Here is a 17,558-nt window from a genome sequence, read left to right on the forward strand (position 1 = left end):
CATTCTGTGACCCTGTTTTCTTATTTTAGGAAAGAGGATAATCATAGCATCTATCTTACAAGAAGGACTGCTGGGATAATCAAGTGAGTTTACATCAAAAAGCGTCTAGAATATACTAAGGTTACAGAGAAATTCCCAAAGAGACTGAAAAGATAGTAGCTGCTTCTCTATGAAACACTAGGGACCCCATTATGCTCCTCTAGTATTACTCAACACCCCAAAAAGATAGCCTGACATATTATAAACAACGCATCACATTTAGGTATGCAGGTTATAAAGACTCACAGGAACAACATAGAGATCATATGTATTTCAAGGAAAAGTAACACACACAAAAAAATTACTCCAACATGACTCATGACTCTTAGGCCTTCTAAAACCAACAGGAATAATTCCTAGACTTTGCTTACTGTAGGACATCATCTCAAGAGGAAAACTCTGAACCAAATATTTAAATTTCCAAACTCTACCTCTCACCCTTTGGTAAATTATGTTCACAAAGTTAAATCCCAAGAAAATAAACATTTAAACACATGCTTAAACCTCATTCCATTTCCTGAGGTTTAGCAATACAATCACTTATAAATTCTAAGTTATAATAAACTTCTGATATTCCCTAGAGCAAAAGAGTTGACTTTATTTTCTAGGAAATCTCTCTATTTTAAAAAGAGAATCGTTAATTTCAAATAGGCAATGGATATTTACCACAGAGTGATTTTAACAGCAATAGCATCTTCCAGAAGAAGACTGGAAAAAAAAGTCACATTCCAGAGTCCCTCTCTAGATAAAGCTCATTATTTAAAGAGAGAGAGAGAGAGAGACAGAGAGAGAGAGAGAGAGAGGAAATTAGATGGATAATCCCACCATGTACTTTTTAAAGACTTAAACAAAAATTCAGGTAAGTCATATGAAAGTTGGCACAGAACATATACCACTTCTGGGCATGATATATTCCATAGCAGCAATTACTTCACTGTGATTTTCAGTGAGGAAGCCATCAGAACCACTTGTGAAAAATAATCTTTCTGGGTTGCACATCTCCCCATAGATTACAGCAAATGGTCCCCAGGCAACTTCAGGGTTAAGGCATGATGAAAATCAGCACTGTCCTGAGTGATTGTAATATAATGCAATAAGTTGATGGGCATTTAGGTTGATTCTAGGTCTTAGCTATTGTGAATTGAGCTGCAATAAACACTGAGGTGCAGAGAGCTCTTTTATTTGCCAATTTAATTTCCTTTGGGTCAATTCCAAGGAGTGGGATGGCTGGGTTGTGGTTATATAAATGCCCATCAACAGCAGACTGGATAAAGAAATTATGGGATATATACTCTATAGAATACTATACAGCAGTAAAAAAAAATGCGATCATTTGCAACACAATGGAACAATCTGGAAAACATCATGCTGAGTGAAATAAGCCAGTCCCAAAGGGACAAATATCATATGTTCTCCCTGATTGGTGACAACTAACTGAGCACCAAAAAGGAGACCTGTTGAAGTGAAATGAACACTATGAGAAACGGTGACTTGATCAGCCTTTGTCCTGTCAAAAAACAACTTAATACTTTATCCCTTTTAGTATTTTTTTTGTTCTACTTAATACCATTGGTTGAACTCTTTAATTAACACACAATTATTCTTAAGTGTTTAAATTTAACTGAAAAGTGATCCCTGTTAAATATAAGAGTGGGAATAAGAGAGAGAGGAGATGTTTGGCACATGCTCAATTGGACTTGCCCCAAACGTAAGAATTAGAAATGTGCCAGAGGATTCCAATTCAATCCCATCAAGGTGGCATGTACCAATGCCATCTCACTAGTCCAAGTGATCAGTTTCAGTTCATAATTGATCATAATGATAGGATTAAGACTCAAAGGGATCACATAAACAAGACTAGTGTCTGCTAATAATAACTGATAGAATGAAAAAGGAGAGAATGATCCAACATGGGAAGCATGATAGAAAGCAGACTCATAGAATGGCAGATATCCTAAGCAGCACTCTGGCCTCAGAATCAGCCCTTAAGGCATTCGGATCTGGCTAAAAAGTCCATGAGAGTATTTCAGGCATGGAAAGCCAAGACACTCTGGGGAAAAAAAAAAAATGACCTAAATGAAAGATCTCCATGAGTGAGATCCCAGCAGAAAGAACGGGCCATCAAAGAAGGAGGTACCTTTCTCTGAAGGGAGGAAAGAACTTCCACTTTGACTATGACCTTGTCTAAATAAGAGCGGAGTTGGTGAACTCAAAAGGCTTCCATAGCCTTGGCAACTCATGACAAGAGCCTTGGGTGATTACTGACGCCATAAACTAGAATGTCCATTGTTAAATCAACAACAGGAGTTACTGTGCACTTACTCCCCATGTAGGATCTCTGTCCTTAATGTGTCGTACTATGTGAATTAACGGTATAACTAGTACTCAAAAAGTACTTTACATTTTGTGTTTCTGTGTGGGTGCAAACTGTTGAAATCTTTACTTAATATATGCTAAATTGATCTTCTGTATATAAAAATAATTGAAAATGGGCTGGCGCTGCGGCTCACTAGGCTAATCCTCTGCCTTGCGGCGCCGGCACACCGGGTTCTAGTCCCGGTCGGGGCACCGGATTCTGTCCCGGTTGCCCCTCTTCCAGGCCAGCTCTCTACTGTGGCCAGGGAAGTGCAGTGGAGGATGGCCCAAATGCTTGGGCCCTGCACCCCATGGGAGACCAGGATAAGCACCTGGCTCCTGCCATAGGATCAGCGCAGTGCACCGGCCGCAGCGCGCTGGCCGCGGTGGCCATTGGAGGGTGAACCAACAGCAAAGGAAGACCTTTCTCTCTGTCTCTCTCTCTCACTGTCCACTCTGCCTGTCAAAAAATAAAAATAAAATAAATAAAATAAAGTAATTGAAAATGAATCTTGATGTGAATGGGATGGTAGAGGGAGCAGGAGATGGGATGGTTGTGGGTGGGAGGGAGGCTATTGGGGGAAAAAGCCACTGTAATCCAAAAGCTGTACTTTGGAAATTTATATTTATTAAATAAAGTTAAAAAATATATATAATGCAATAAGTGACATCTTTTGCTATCGTGAAGAGAAAAGCCATCAAGAATCAACAGTTTTAACAGGACAAAAATCTGGACAAACTAAGAGGTAGATCTAGGCCAGCCTAACAGTAGGAGAAAGCCCTATCTCAAAAAAAAAAAAAATTTTGCTCTCCCATGCCTTATTTTGTATGAGTAACTTCATATTCTATATACTTAACAACTCAGATCAAAATACCTGTTGAGTTTATTTACTGTCCATAATAAAACCACTCACCTAGAGAGTTTAACATTATTGAACTTTAGGCCTACCACAGACGTAATGCCACAGAACATGTTTAGTGTTTTAAATACTTATCTGTACAGAAATTTCTCTAATATATAATTTCATTTCCCAAATGCCTGATTTAAAGTAAACTTGCTGCCGTAACTAAGGAGCTAATATCAAGCTAGACAAAGTAGGATTGTTCTCTGCTGCTAGTTAAAAATGTTTCCAATTTTTCTAATAAACTCAAAAGCAAAAAAATTAATTCTTATTATTAAGGTAATTAACTTCAACAATTTCATGCGCTACCCAATACACACAAAGTCTATAGCTCCAACCGTCCGGTACAGCAAAAATCATTAAAATCCAGTAAGTGCAAAAACATCTATTTTTTTCTAACTAAAATAGAAACCTTTATTATAGAAGATACATTTCCCTGCATTCAAGCAACGAGCTTCCAATTACAAACAAGAATCATGACTATACTTCTGTTTCATAAGAAGAAAACAACAAGGAACCTATTATAATTTGGGAGTTATATGACAATTCAGAGCCCAAAAAAATAAACAATTATAGTACAAATGTAATATTCTTATTACAGAATATATTCAACACTTGAATCATGACAAATTAATTTAATTTTTTATTTATTTATTTTTATTTGAAGAACAGAGAGGAGCAGGCAATTGCTGCAGTAGGCCTCAGATGGCATATCCCCTATCAGAGTGCTTGAGATCCTAATTCCACTTCCAATCATGATAACATGCATTCTGGGAGGCAGCAGGTGATGGCTCAAGTACTAGGGTCCCTGCCACCCATGTGGGAGACCCATATTTAGTCCAAGGCTCCTGCAGCCATTTTGGGGGTGAACCAGTAAACAGAAGATCTCTTTATCTTGGTCTCTCACACTCCCTCACTCCTCTCCTTCTCTGGCTCTCTTTTACTCCCCTTTGTCTCTGTCTCTGTCCCCCTCTGTTTCTCTAAGTTTGAAGTAAAGTAAAAATTTTTTTAAAAAATTTATTTTATCTTTTAAAAGGCACAATTACACAGAGAGAGAAGGAGAGACAGAGAGAGACATCTTCCTTCCAATGGTTCCCTCTCCAATTCACCGCAATGGCTAGGGCTAGGCCAGACCAAACCCAGGAGCCAGGAGCTTCATCAGGGTCAGCCATGTAAGTGCAGGGGCCCAGGGACTTGTGCCATCTTCTGATGCCTTTCCAAGCACATTAGCAGAGAGCTAGATCAGAAGTGGAGCAGCCAGGACATGAACTGGCACCCATATGAGATGCCAGCATCACAGACGGTTGCTTTACTCACTACTCCACAATACCACCTCATAAAAATAAATTTAAAAGAGAGAAGATAAATACATAGAGAGCTTCCATCTACTGTTTAACTCCTTAAATGCCAGCAACAGCTGTAATGGGCAAAACTGAAGACAGAAGCCAAGAATCCAATCCTGGTCTACCACATGGATGTCAGGGATCTAATTTTTGAGTCATCACCAGCTGCATATTGACAGAAAGATGGAATTGGAAGCCAGGATGAGAACTGAACCAGGCACTCCAATATGGGATACAGGTGTCCCAAGCCGCTATGCAAATTGCCTACCTCACGAAGGAACACACTTAACTGGTTTTCCAAGAGTTTACTGAAGATGAGTCAATGAATTCCAAAGGAAGTAAAAATAGAATGAAACAGTAATAAAAATTAATCATTTTCTTCCAGAATTCTGTAGTATCTTTACTCTTAAAAAAAAAATCTATTTATTTATTTGAAAGGCAGAGATACAGAGAGAGATGGTGAGACAGAGAGAAAGAAAGAGAGATCTTCCACCCACCAGTTCACTTCCCAAATGGCTGTAATGACCAGGGCTGGCCAAGCCGAAGCCAGGAGCCAGGAGTTTCCTCTAGGTCTCCAGTATGGGGTCCAAGGACTTGGGCCATTCTCCACTGCTTTCCCAGGAACATCAGAAGGGAGCTGGATCAGATGTGTAGCAGCTGGGACTCTGAGTATCTTTACCTCTTATATACCTAGTCAAGTAAGCTAAACTGCCATATCCCTGAAAGATCAACTTTGAAATATGTAGCAAATTTTCAAGTGTGTGTATCTTTTAAATCAGCAATTCCACTTCCAATAATTCTGCAGGATTACATAAAAATATGTATATAAATATGTATATAATAATAAATGCTACATTGTTCACACTTGACAAAAGAAGAAACTGGATAAATGCATACTATGAAGTTTAACATAAAGATGCAAAAGAATATATGTACTGTTCAAAAGCATGAAGTAGAGTTATATCGAGTCCTATGGAAATGATATAATTAAAGGGAAAAAAGCTACCAAACATATTTTATATTATCCCACCTTTAAGGCAATCAAATATATGCTTGTATATGCACAGAAAATGTTTGGAAGAGGGAAGAAACTGTCAAAATTGTTATCTCTTTGGATTGGAACTAAGAAGAGCTTTATTTTAAAATATAATGAGCACATATCACTTTAAAATAAACCATCTTAAAATCCTTATCTCTCCATGAAGGTATCCATTGTCCAAATTTAATTAGTGTCTAATTCATGACATGAATTCTTCTGTCTCTAACGTGCAGCTTTTCAACTCAACAGAATCTAATCTACATAAGCTAGTGAGCAATCCATCTGATAGGCTATTCTAATTTTAAACTATAATACAGTAAAATAGTTTAAAAACTAAAGCTGTTCACAATGATTATCTCATTTATCTCACATGTGCACTCCCCAAAAAGCATATTCCCAAAAAGACAGTTAAGAAAAAAAATGCAGGGAAATATTCTCACTTGTTCTATAGCACCAGCCTGTCCATTACTATATTCTCGGTATCGTCCAAGCATCTGGTCCACTTGTCTCAGGTTTCGACTGGTGTCCTTGAGAAAGATAATGGACTAATTACTAATTGTCTCAAACACTGTTTTACCCAATCAATTCTGGTAGTACGTCAAATGGCTATAGTCAAAAATTTGTAAAACATTTAATTTATATCATAATTAAATTGGATACCAAGTAAATCTTATCACCAATGAAACAGCAACTTAAAACTATCTGCAATTTACTTTTGTGAAATACAAAGCACATAATTTAAATCTTTATCTAAGGTTCCATAATAAACTGGCAACTAAAGCATAAATGGAAAAGAATCTGCATTATCTCATTTGTGTACCTCTGCTAATTCAGACCCACTTTAAAGAAAAGAAATCTTAAAAGAGGAAATCTAGTAGACTGTGTACAAAGAAGCAAATCATTGGGAGCAATACTATTTCAATCATTACTTCACCTCAAAACTTCATTAGGAGAAACAAAAAAAAAAGTATCCTTTAATCTTTAGCTATAATCAACAAATTTAGCTCTGATCTCAACAAAAATTATCCCACCTAAATATGGTAGGTTCCACTTGAGAAACTAATCAAAGTATTTCAAAAATATCCACTTACTAATGTGTTTAACTGGTGAGAAATTATAAAGGTTCATCATCTAAAATTCCAATTTTATATTAGTTTGAATAGTTCAAAAATGAATAGGTCTTGGATAAGGCAGACAGAGAGAGAGAGAGAGAGAGGGAGAGAGAGATAAAGAGATATCCACTATTCACTAGTTTACTCCCCAGATCTCTACAACAGTCAGGACTGGACTGAGCCAAACCAAATTCAGGAGCCAGGACCTCAGTTCAGGTTTCCCATGTGAGTGGCAGGGATACAAACATTTGAGCTATCACCTGCCACCTCCTGATATATGCATTAACAGGAAGGTAGTAACAGAAGCAGAGTTCAAACTCAAACCCATGCACTCCAATATGGGATACTCAGGTGGCCCAGGTGGTATCTTATGCCAAATGCCTATCTCCTTCTTACTTTTTAAACTGAATTATGGCTTCTATCCCAGAAATCATCCTCTTTTTATCTCAGCATATAAGCCCAAAGCAATAAAAACCAAAATCCATGCTTATCTAGACTAAGGCAAAAGGGATCAATAAATAGGAAAAAAATTCTATTTCTGAATTTTGCTTTTTTCCAGGGTGACTCTGCTATCCTCCCACATCTTTTCCCAAGAAAGCATGCCAACTGTCTCCACTCAAACTCCCAACTACTGTCAAATGTTAGCCTCTAAATAAAAATGCTATCTCTATATTACTCATCCATAAATAAACTACTTCATTAAAACATGAACAACTTCTCTAAAGCCCCATGTCCATAAGAAGCTCAACTATGGCAATCTCAAAGTATTATTCCCACAATATTTTATTTGGAAATACTGCTTTATCCCTAAATACTCTTCCACAACTTATCATGTATTTTAATTATCTTTTTTGACTGCAGAAAGCAGAATGGCCCTCAAATATTTCTAAGATCCAATCCCTGGAACTCGCAAAAACACACTTTACACAGCAAAGAGGGTTTCACAGGTGGGGCTAAATATAAAACCTAGAGCTGGGAAGATTCTCCTGGATTAACTGGAGGACCAAAGAAGCCCCAAGCATCCTTAGAAGAAGAAAAGGGAAATAGGGAAGGTGGCATGATATAATCTGAGAAGAATCCAACCCACCCTTGCTGGCTCTGAAGAAGAAGGAAGGGGCCACAAGATAAGTTGGGTAACCTAGAAACTAGAAAAGACCAGGATCAAATTTTCCCCTCAAGTCTCTGGAAAGAAATGCAGCCCTCCAAATCTCCTAGTTTTTAGTTCAAGACCAATGGTAGACTTCTGACTTACAGACCCATAAGATAATAAATTTTGCTATTTTAAGACCCCAGTTTTATGGTAATTTATTATAGCAACAAGAAAACTAATACACTCTCTGAAACTTACTCAGCTCAAGCTACTGAAAATCTGTGAAATGCAATCACTGTTTTACTAACCTGTAAAGTACTGGTGATAGTGTTGACCTTCTCGGTGACGTCTACTGCAGGATGACTTCGAATTCCCCTGTGAGTTGACCTGGCAGCCCATCGACTCAATCGGTCATGACAGTGGAAGCGGTCTGAATCACTGGACGATTCTGCCATTGATGTACATAAGTCCTCAAAAATAAATTCAGAGCAAAGTCTACTAAGCTATAAGAACATATTTATCTTCAAAAAATAAAAATACAACAAACACAGCACATACTATAAAAGAATCCTATGAACAGTGAAAAATCTCATGCATCTTCATTTAAAATATAGAAGTAAATGTTGTAAAAAAAAAAAAAAAAAGAGGCACAGATTCTATTATAGGAATATGGCAGAAGACAGCATCTTTAACATCTCCCTCCACCAAAACAGACGGGCAAATATCTTGGGTGTAATTTCAAAAGTAGAAAATTCTCTAGGTACTTTTTTTCTCTCATTTTTACCTCAATATCCTATTAATGCATAAGAAAATTATTTCATGCAAAAAGAGCCCAAAGTTTCAGAAAACTTTGTTGAAACACTTAAAAACAAAGAAACATTAAAAAAAAGAAACATCAGAGAAAAATCACTGATTAGAAGTAAACATTTATTGAGTATTCCAATACTTCCATTTTCTGCTTTATGTGGGGAAACTTCATCTTTAACATTAATTGTTATGATCTTCCTAAAATCTATGACTGTTTTTTCTAGCTTATTAATTTCAGTGTGATGAAACTTTTCTTTAATGACAAATTATTCTGGACCTCAAGGATCCTTATTTTGATTGCATCTGAGAAGAACATAAGTATATTTTCCCTTAAGAGAAAATAACCAGATTTTTCTAAATGTATAGACCCCAGAACATTTAATAAAGCAATCAGATTTTTAAAGTATTTAACAAAATTAACAAAAATAAACAAGCAAGGATTCTCACTGTGAGCTTAGGTCTTTCAAATCAAAATACAATCTGTCCTTGCCATTTTGGAAAAAGAATCAACAAGCTATTCAACTTCACACTAACCGAGACAGGGCTAGAGAATATCCTATCCAACACCTACACTTCTCTGCCCATGGCTCTCAACTTTATTCTGCACCTATCTCCTCTGGAAGTAAAAACACAAACAAGAAACTAAAAGTCTCACATTGCATTTCCTAGCTCACAACTGTTTAAGGCCTAAAGAATGAAGTTATGAAGAAAAGAATCTCAAATACACAGACCATCTTTTAAAGGAAATTACTTGCTGTGTGTCTCATAAACATAGGCCACATGATCTAAAATCTTTTACTCTGTGTTCCAGTTTTTTCCAATTAGTGAAAGCAGGAAAAACCAACATTTTCTGAAAACCTGCTTTTATGCCAGGTACTTTATGGACATTTACATAGACAATAAAAATTAATTCTCTAAACAATGTATTAAAGTGAACACCATTAACCCCTAGTTTATACTGAGGCTATGAGGTGTGAAGTAATGTAACAACTCTGTAAGCAGCAGACCCAGGACTCAACCTGCAGTCTCTGCCTTCAGTGCTGTTCATGTCGCTGGGCTCTACAGTCTGTGACATACACATTGAATAATCATAATGAAAATTGCTTTAAAAAAGTAACACAGGTCATGGCCTTTATGTGTCTAGTCTCAACCTTAATTTCTATTATTTTGAGCAATAAATAAACTCCTGTATCTGATGGAGCTTTAGCTGAGAGAGAGATTTAGAGTGCGGTGTATCTAAGAAATTTACATGGCTTTTTTTTTGAGCATTCAGCAACCATCAAGGATTTTAATTACATAAGTTCCATAAATGGTAAACTAATGAAAATTGAAGAATAAAAAACAGAAATATATTCTTTTCATGGTTAATCGAAACTTCAGACTCTTTTCAACTATCACTAACCTTTCAAAAGGTCAAATGTGATTCACATAAATGAGATAAGACCTAAACTTATATGTCGAGAAGAAGCTATAGTGACAAAGTGGCAGTCTTACCAAAATTGCCAGTCTATCCTTAACCACCTCACTGTTCCTCAGATAAGAAGTTGACAGAGGGAGAGAGGAACAAGTAAGAATGGAGTGGCCTCGGTAAGATGCTTACACCACATAATCAGAACCTAGGGGTAGAATGCATGGAGCATCAGCAAAATAGTTCCTGAGAGCCCCTTAATATAAGTGATTCGATAGGAAAACTACAATGCTGTTAGTGTCAATTATTCATTATGCATGAATTATTAACAATCTATTATTTTATACAATTTAAAAATTAATTTTACAAAAGTATAATGAATCCTAACATCATTTATCATTAATGAAAATTTAACCAGGCTTTTGAAAATCATCTCTCCAATGGTACTATATGTAATATATTAGATTCATCCCACATTAATCAAACCTATACTGAGAGTGGTCACATAAGAAAATTAATATGCATGGACATGAAAAAAAAAATGTTCAGCCTAATAATCTAAAAAATGTAGAAAAAAAACAGTGAGATGTCTTCCCATCTATTGTTTTATTTTAAATAATAATGTCTATGGTTAGTGAAGTTATAGGGGAAAGAGCATTCTGTCCTCTCTTAATGGGAATATGTAAATTGATATAACCCATCTGGATGTCAGGAGACAGCAGGCAGCAAGCACAGTTTGTACCTTCCATCAAGTAATTAATTACCTGTCCAAGAATTTCCCCTACATGAACACCTGAAATACATACAAAAATTTATATGTAGGGGCTGGCACTGTGGTGTTGCAGGTAACGCCTACGCCTGCAGTGTAGGCATCCCATGTGAGCACCAGTTCAAGTCCCAGCTGCTCCACTTCTGATCCAGCTCTCTGCTATGGCCTGGGAAAGCAGTGGAAGATGGCTCAAGTCCTTGGGCCCCTGCACCCTCATGGGAGACCTGGCTTCAGAACAGCACTGCTCCGGGCTGCTACGGCCAACTGGGAAGCAAACCAGTGGATGGAAGACCTCTCTCTCTCACTGTCTCTGTCTTTTTCTCTCATTCTCTCTCTGTAACTCCACCTTTCAAACAAAATAAATAAATCTTAAAAAAAAAAATTATATGTAAGGATATTCACTGTAAAGCTACAGAAGGAAAATAAAAACAACTTAAATTATAAAATACAGTACATGTGCATAAAATGAAAAAGTACACGAACAATAAAAACCCTGTTTTGGGTGTGGGCATTTCATGTAACAGTAAGATGTCGTTTGAGATACCCACATCGCATTTCAAAGTTTTTGATTTCTAGTCCCAGCTCCACTACTGAGTCTATCGTTCCTGCTAATGCAGACCCTGGGAAGCAGCAGGTGATCAATCAAGTACTTGGGTCCTTGACATCCGTATGGGAGATCCAGTCTGAGTTCTTAGCCACAGATTTCAGAAGCCTGGCCCTGTCCCAGATGTTCCAATCATCAGAGTGAACCAATTTTTTAAAAATAAATAAGCAATATTTTTTAAATAAAAACCTTGTCCTTAAAGAATACTTGTAAAGCAAGGGATGAAAGTATGAAATCAAATTACATAATGTTACCTATGTTTGTACATAAATTACCCGTCTATAAATTTAGAGGCATGGGAAAGAGCAGGGATAAAAGAAAGAAAAATGCATCAAAAATATTTTTCCTTTCAGAGTTTTTGCCATTTTGTATTTTTTAAACATTTTATAAATTCTCTACAAAGGATGTATATTCATGTATAATCTTAATTAAAATATAATATATATAAAGGTAAACAAATATAAAGATCACCTTCAGAGATGGCAAGTTAGCAGTGTAATAACAGAGTAATAGGCTGAAAAGCATAAAAATGAATTTAAATAAAAGTTCTCTATTCAGAACTCCCTTTTTCTTGGTGCCTATTTGCCTTTCCTCTCTGGCTACTTCTTACCTTACTATTTTCCCACCGTGTATCTAGATAGGAACCACGTCACTAGTTCTCACCAACCGATGAGCTGAAGAAATGGGAACATAATGCCAGTCTCTCCTATTTCATAATAAAGAACACTGGCTAGAAAACTGAACTATTTATCATGAGTTTATGAGCTAGAAGAAAAAAAAATTTTTGTTTATTATTGTCTGTAATTTTGCTGAAGGACAGCTTTGTAAAATTGACTCACTTAAGGAAACACTATAAATGCTGGAATACACTTAAAATTCAAGTACTATATAGAGGCCAGCATTGTAGCACAGCATTTAAGCCACCACTTTCAATACCAGCATACCATTTTGGAGCACCAGTTCACATCCTAGATGCTCTGTTTCTGATCCAACTCCCTGTCAATGTGCCTGAGAACGCAGCAGAGGATGGCCCAGACAGTTGGGCCCCTGTCAACCATGTGAGAAAACAGGGTGGCAATCCTGACTTAAGGCTGTGACTGGACCAGTTCCAGCCAATGCAGTCTTTCGGGGAGTGATCCAGTAGATGGACTCGCTCTTTTCCCCCTCCCTCTCTCTCTCTGTCACTCTGCCTTTCAAATAAATAATTAAACCTTGTTAAGAATTAAAGTATTATGTGTGCTGTACCATGCAAATTAACAGTAAAACTACTACTCAAACAGTATTTTATACATTGTTTGTCTGTGTTGGTGCAGACTGTTGAAATCTTTACTTAGTATACACTAAGTTGATCTTCTGTATATAAAGATAATTGAAAATGAATCTTGATAAAGAATGGGATGGGAGAGGGAACCGGAGATGGGATGGTTGCAGGGGAGAGGGAGGTTATGGGGAGAAAAGTTGCTATAATTCAAAAGTTGTAGCTGGGAAATTTATATTTATTAAATAAAAGGTGAAAAAAGAAAAAAAAAGAATTAAAGTATTATGTAAAAATATATTAATATATGTTTACCTTGCTTATATAACCAAATTGTACTTTGAAAATAAATTCAAAATAGTTCATTAGTGATACATAATCAATATTACAACCTGAAGCCCAAAGAAGAATTAAGTAGAGTAGAAAAACATCCATGTATGCTCAAGGAAATTTTCCATCATTATTTTTAAAGATTTAAAAGAAAAAAAATAAACTGGATGAGAAATCTATTTTCATTATCATAACAAATGTTAGCATGACACTTGATGAAAGAAATGAAGGAACTGCTACATTTGAACAATGACTACACTCCTGAAAAATAATTTAAAGAAACACTTTTAGTGAAAGGTGAGAAAGTTATTTCCTTCAACTAGAGAATAAGCAATAAATGCTCTTCTGCAGCTCACTACTACTTACCAATGCAACAAAGTTTCTCAATAAGGAGAAAGCAATAGTATTTGTGCTGTCTGCTTCTCAGACCATGGGCTTTTTCTAAGAATCTAGAAAGGACTGAGACGAGAGGATGCCCTTGGGTCAAAGTCCCTAGAATTTAAGAAAAGCTCTGGGTTTGAAAAATGGATGGTACATTTCTCAGAATAGTTTAGCTGCTCCCAACAAACCAGTACTTAAAGATATAAATATTGCTGTTCCTGCCTTAATGAACCATATAAAGAAGACTCACGGCCAATAGAAGAAGTAATGAACTCTCATGATTTCCCTCCCACTGAGAAACTCTCCATCGAAAACAAATGCTCACATGCAAACCTGAACACTGTGACCAGAGAGAATAAAACTGCATTCAAACCGTTAGTAAGAGGATTGGCAGGCAATAAGCCTTCCAACTCAAGTCCATCTCTTTTGTTATTTGACCTAAAGAGCCATCAGATTGTCTTCATTATAATCATGCACATTTGTATGTATGAGAGCTGTAATTTATTGATTCTCAAATCTCTTTTCCTCAGAGTCAGTTTTAAACAATTAGGATTTGCAAGCTGTTCCATAAAAGATAAGCACCTAGCATCAAGGATGACATTTCACAAAGGCTCACTAGTGCATGCTAAGCAGGTGACTGCTTCTATGGCCTCCAAGTGCCTCCGCAGTCCCTGTCCAAGGCAACTGTCCTCAAAGATGTTCAAGGTAATGATGCTGAAGCATACAGGAGAGATATATACTTTTAGCTTAATCATTAACCAAGTTCATATTTTAGAATGCATTTCTAATTGTTCCAATAGCTATAGGCCTTGGAAGCTTTGCCTCGCCCTTCAAGTGAAAAAGTTAACAAGTTAGCAAACATTACCATGTGGAAACCAATCATCAAATATGCCTGTCCTCTTTACATGAATGCTCTTCTGTAACTTCATCTCAAACCCCTTTGGTAAAATCACATATTAAAAATCAATTGTCCAGGGGACGGCACCATGGCTCACTTGGTTAATCCTCCACCTGTGGCACCAGCATCCCATATGTGCGCCGGGTTCTAGTCCCAGTAGCTCCTCTTCCAGTCCAGCTCTCTGCTGTGGCCCGGGAGGGCACTGGAGGATGGCCCAAGTGCTTGGGCCTCTGCACCCTCATGGGAGACCAGGATGAAGCACCTGGCTCCTGGCTTCGGATCAGCACAGCACCAGGCGTAGCAGCCATTTGGGGGATGAACCAACAGAAGGAAGACCTTTCTCTCTGTCTCTCTCTCACTGTCTAACTCTGTCAAATAAATTAAAAAAAAAAAAATCAGTTGTCCAGTACATCAACCAAATCTCTGTGAAACTGGTGAATAGAATCCACAGAATGGGTCAAAGATACTTAAACTCAATTCATTCATCATCTACTTAGTTGTCACTAGGAAATGAAAGATGAAAGTAAATAAGTCAAAATCCTTAATGAGATAGAAAGACTTAGAAGACTATTATATATAGTGATCCAAGTAACAGGACAAAACCCAGATGGAATCAGGTCAAGATCTTTCCACTCCTCCTGAAGGGTGAGTAGAAGTTTGACAGATGGATGAGATAAGGAAACAGGATCCAGCTTAAAAAAAAAAAAAAAAGAAGCAACTAAAAGGTTAAAATAAGCAAAGATCTTTTTATTTTTTAAAACTTGGAGGGGCAAGGAAGGATTTTCCAACCACTGATGTACACCCCCAATGTCCAGACTCAAAAGTCAAGGCTAAGCCAGGGCTGTGACAGACCGAAGCCAGGAGCCTGGAAGCAGGTCTCCCATGTGGGTGGCCAGAGTCCAAACATTTGAGCTGTCATCTGCTGCCTCCCAAAGTCTATTTTAGCAGGAAGATGAATCAGAAGCAGAGCTAGGATTTGAATCTAGGCACTCTAATATGGGATACAGGCATCCCAGTGTCTTCACCACTGTTTGTTTGTTTGCTTGTTTGTTTTAAAGATTTATTTTTATTTATTTGAAAGACAGAGTTACAGAGAGATGAGAAACAGAGAGAGAGGTCTTTCATCTGCTGGTTAACTCCCCAGATGGCCACAACAGCCGGAGCTGCACCAATCCAAAGCCAGGAGCTTCTTCTGGGTCTCCCACGTGCATGCAGGGGCCCAAGGACTTTGGCCATCTTCTACTGCTTGCTGGATGGGAAGAGAGGCAGCTGGAACTAGAACTGGTGCCCATATGGGATGTTGGCACTTAAGGCCAGGGCATTAATCCACTGAGCCACAGTGCCAGCCCCTTTACCACTGTATGAAATGCCAGCCACTGGCAGAGTTCTTGCATCCTTCTACCAGGGCACTTCTGCCTTCATCTGATTTTCATGCAATGGTTTCATATAGTAAAGACTTTTTTTTAAAGGATCTGATTATTATCAAAACCAAAGAAAAATATTTATTACTAAAGGAAAACCACTAAAGAACCTTGAATGGAGAGTGACATGGTAATAAGCTTATCAACAGGGAGATTTCTTGGGAGGCTACTGAAATGTTAGATAATAAACGGTGAGCACCTGAGATCAGGACGGTGGCGATGAAGAGTAGCAGGAATGAGCGCCATGTAAGAGCAAGTTAAACAGTAAAAGAAGAATCAGAGAGGAGTCCAAGATGCTGGAATAGGAAGGGAGCTTAATGCTCTAGCCTAGGAGAAGACAGTTTAAAAAAAGTGGAGAGGTTTAGTCTCAGGGAAGATTTAGGGAAAAAATGGAAGAAGAAACTCTACCGAAATTAGAGAGACATGGTGGACCTACGTGGAGGGCGTGGGTGCCCACGGCTCGGGACTCCAGCAACTGAGAGCCTACGCACCAGTGTGGAAAGTGAGGTGAGACCAGACCGCAGCAGTCCAAGCCACTGTGAAAAAGTGGCAGGAAGAGCCCAGAGGGGGAAAGTACACCAGTCAAACTAAAGGAGAAAGAAAAAAAAAAAAAAAAAGGACAGGACATACATGTTTCTCTCTCTGATCGCTTTGCAAAGGTATACTGTGAAAAGCTGATAGAGCAGGTGCCATTTTGGAAATACATAACAGCTGTACCAGCTCATGCTTGCACCTAGCAATCAGCTGAGCAGAGAATCCTGACTCTTGCAGGGATAATTAACAGAGGGCTAGGAGCTTGTGACTAAGTGGAGCTTCTGAACCCAGACTGTGAAAAAAACTGAGGGTGTGTGGGAGAATTCACGGTGTTGCTGGGACTCTGAGCAGTCTCAGGGGAAGATACCACAAGCTTGGAGGTTCCTGGTTATCTGGTTACAGACATTGCGGGGGAATCTGAGCTTACACTGACGACTGCACAGATCCTTTGTGTGGTCCTTGGGACAGAGCAAATATTATACCCACTGGTGCTAGCACTCAGGCACAGGTCTCCATCAAGAAGAGCTCAGCTGAGCAGAATATATTTACCTTCTGATTAAAAAAGAGAGAGAAAAGATTTACCATGCCAAACCTCAGTATGCAACCTTAGGCACACCCTTAGCCCTGGAGAACTAAAGAGAGCTCACTGGCCACATCTACCACAAGTCTCTAGAGATTCACTGAAAGCAGACAGTCCACTTATCTAGTCATAAATGATAAAAGATGCCACCGGGGGGGGGGGGGGAATGAAGAAGAAACCAACGGGTATCTCAACAAACGACAAATAACAAATGCAACAATCCAAGAAACAAGAATAAGGAAGACAAAATGACGCTCTCAAAAGAAGATAAGACATCAATACTAGATTATGAAGATGATGAGACAGAAGAAATGCAAGAAATGGAACTCAAAAAATTAATCATAACATTACACAGAAGTAATCAAAAGTATACACACAAACTGCTGAAATCCATGCAGGACATGAAAGAAAATCTCTCCCATGAAATTGAGATCTTAAAGAGAAACCAAAATGGAATGAAGAATTCAATAGAACAAATAAAAAATGCAGTGGAGAGCCTTAAGAACAGAATCAATGCGGCAGAAGAGAGAATATCAGAAGACAGAGCACAGGAGTATACAATCAAACCAAAGACAAGAAGAGGAAACTAGAAAACTAAAAAAACACTGTTGGGAATCTATAGGATACTATAAAAAAAAAAAAAAATGGGTTCTAGGAGTTCCTGAAGGCACGGAGGCAAAGAAATGATTAA

The 17,558-nt window shown here is 37.8% G+C and overlaps 1 protein-coding gene across 21 annotated transcripts in view; it reads right to left on the reverse strand.

Moving 5' to 3' along the window:
- CEP128 (centrosomal protein 128) overlaps window positions 1–17,558 on the reverse strand; it is a 478,907-nt gene that overhangs the window by 437,963 nt on the left and 23,386 nt on the right. For 20 of the 21 annotated variants that reach the window (XM_089322694.1, XM_070065335.2, XM_070065333.2 and 17 more), the window contains 2 exons: window positions 8,189–8,350; window positions 6,119–6,205 (listed from right to left, as the gene is read on the reverse strand). In XM_089322694.1, the coding sequence (XP_089178820.1) occupies window positions 6,119–6,205; window positions 8,189–8,335 (234 nt within the window). In that variant the 5' untranslated portion in view covers window positions 8,336–8,350. Of the gene's footprint in view, window positions 1–6,118; window positions 6,206–8,188; window positions 8,351–17,558 lie in introns of those variants that run through there. The other variant, XM_070065343.2, reaches the window with a different exon arrangement.

The sequence above is a fragment of the Oryctolagus cuniculus genome, chromosome 20, assembly GCF_051225735.1.
Source record: "Oryctolagus cuniculus isolate XC-2025 breed Fujian yellow rabbit chromosome 20, ASM5122573v1, whole genome shotgun sequence".
Lineage (NCBI taxonomy): Eukaryota > Metazoa > Chordata > Mammalia > Lagomorpha > Leporidae > Oryctolagus > Oryctolagus cuniculus.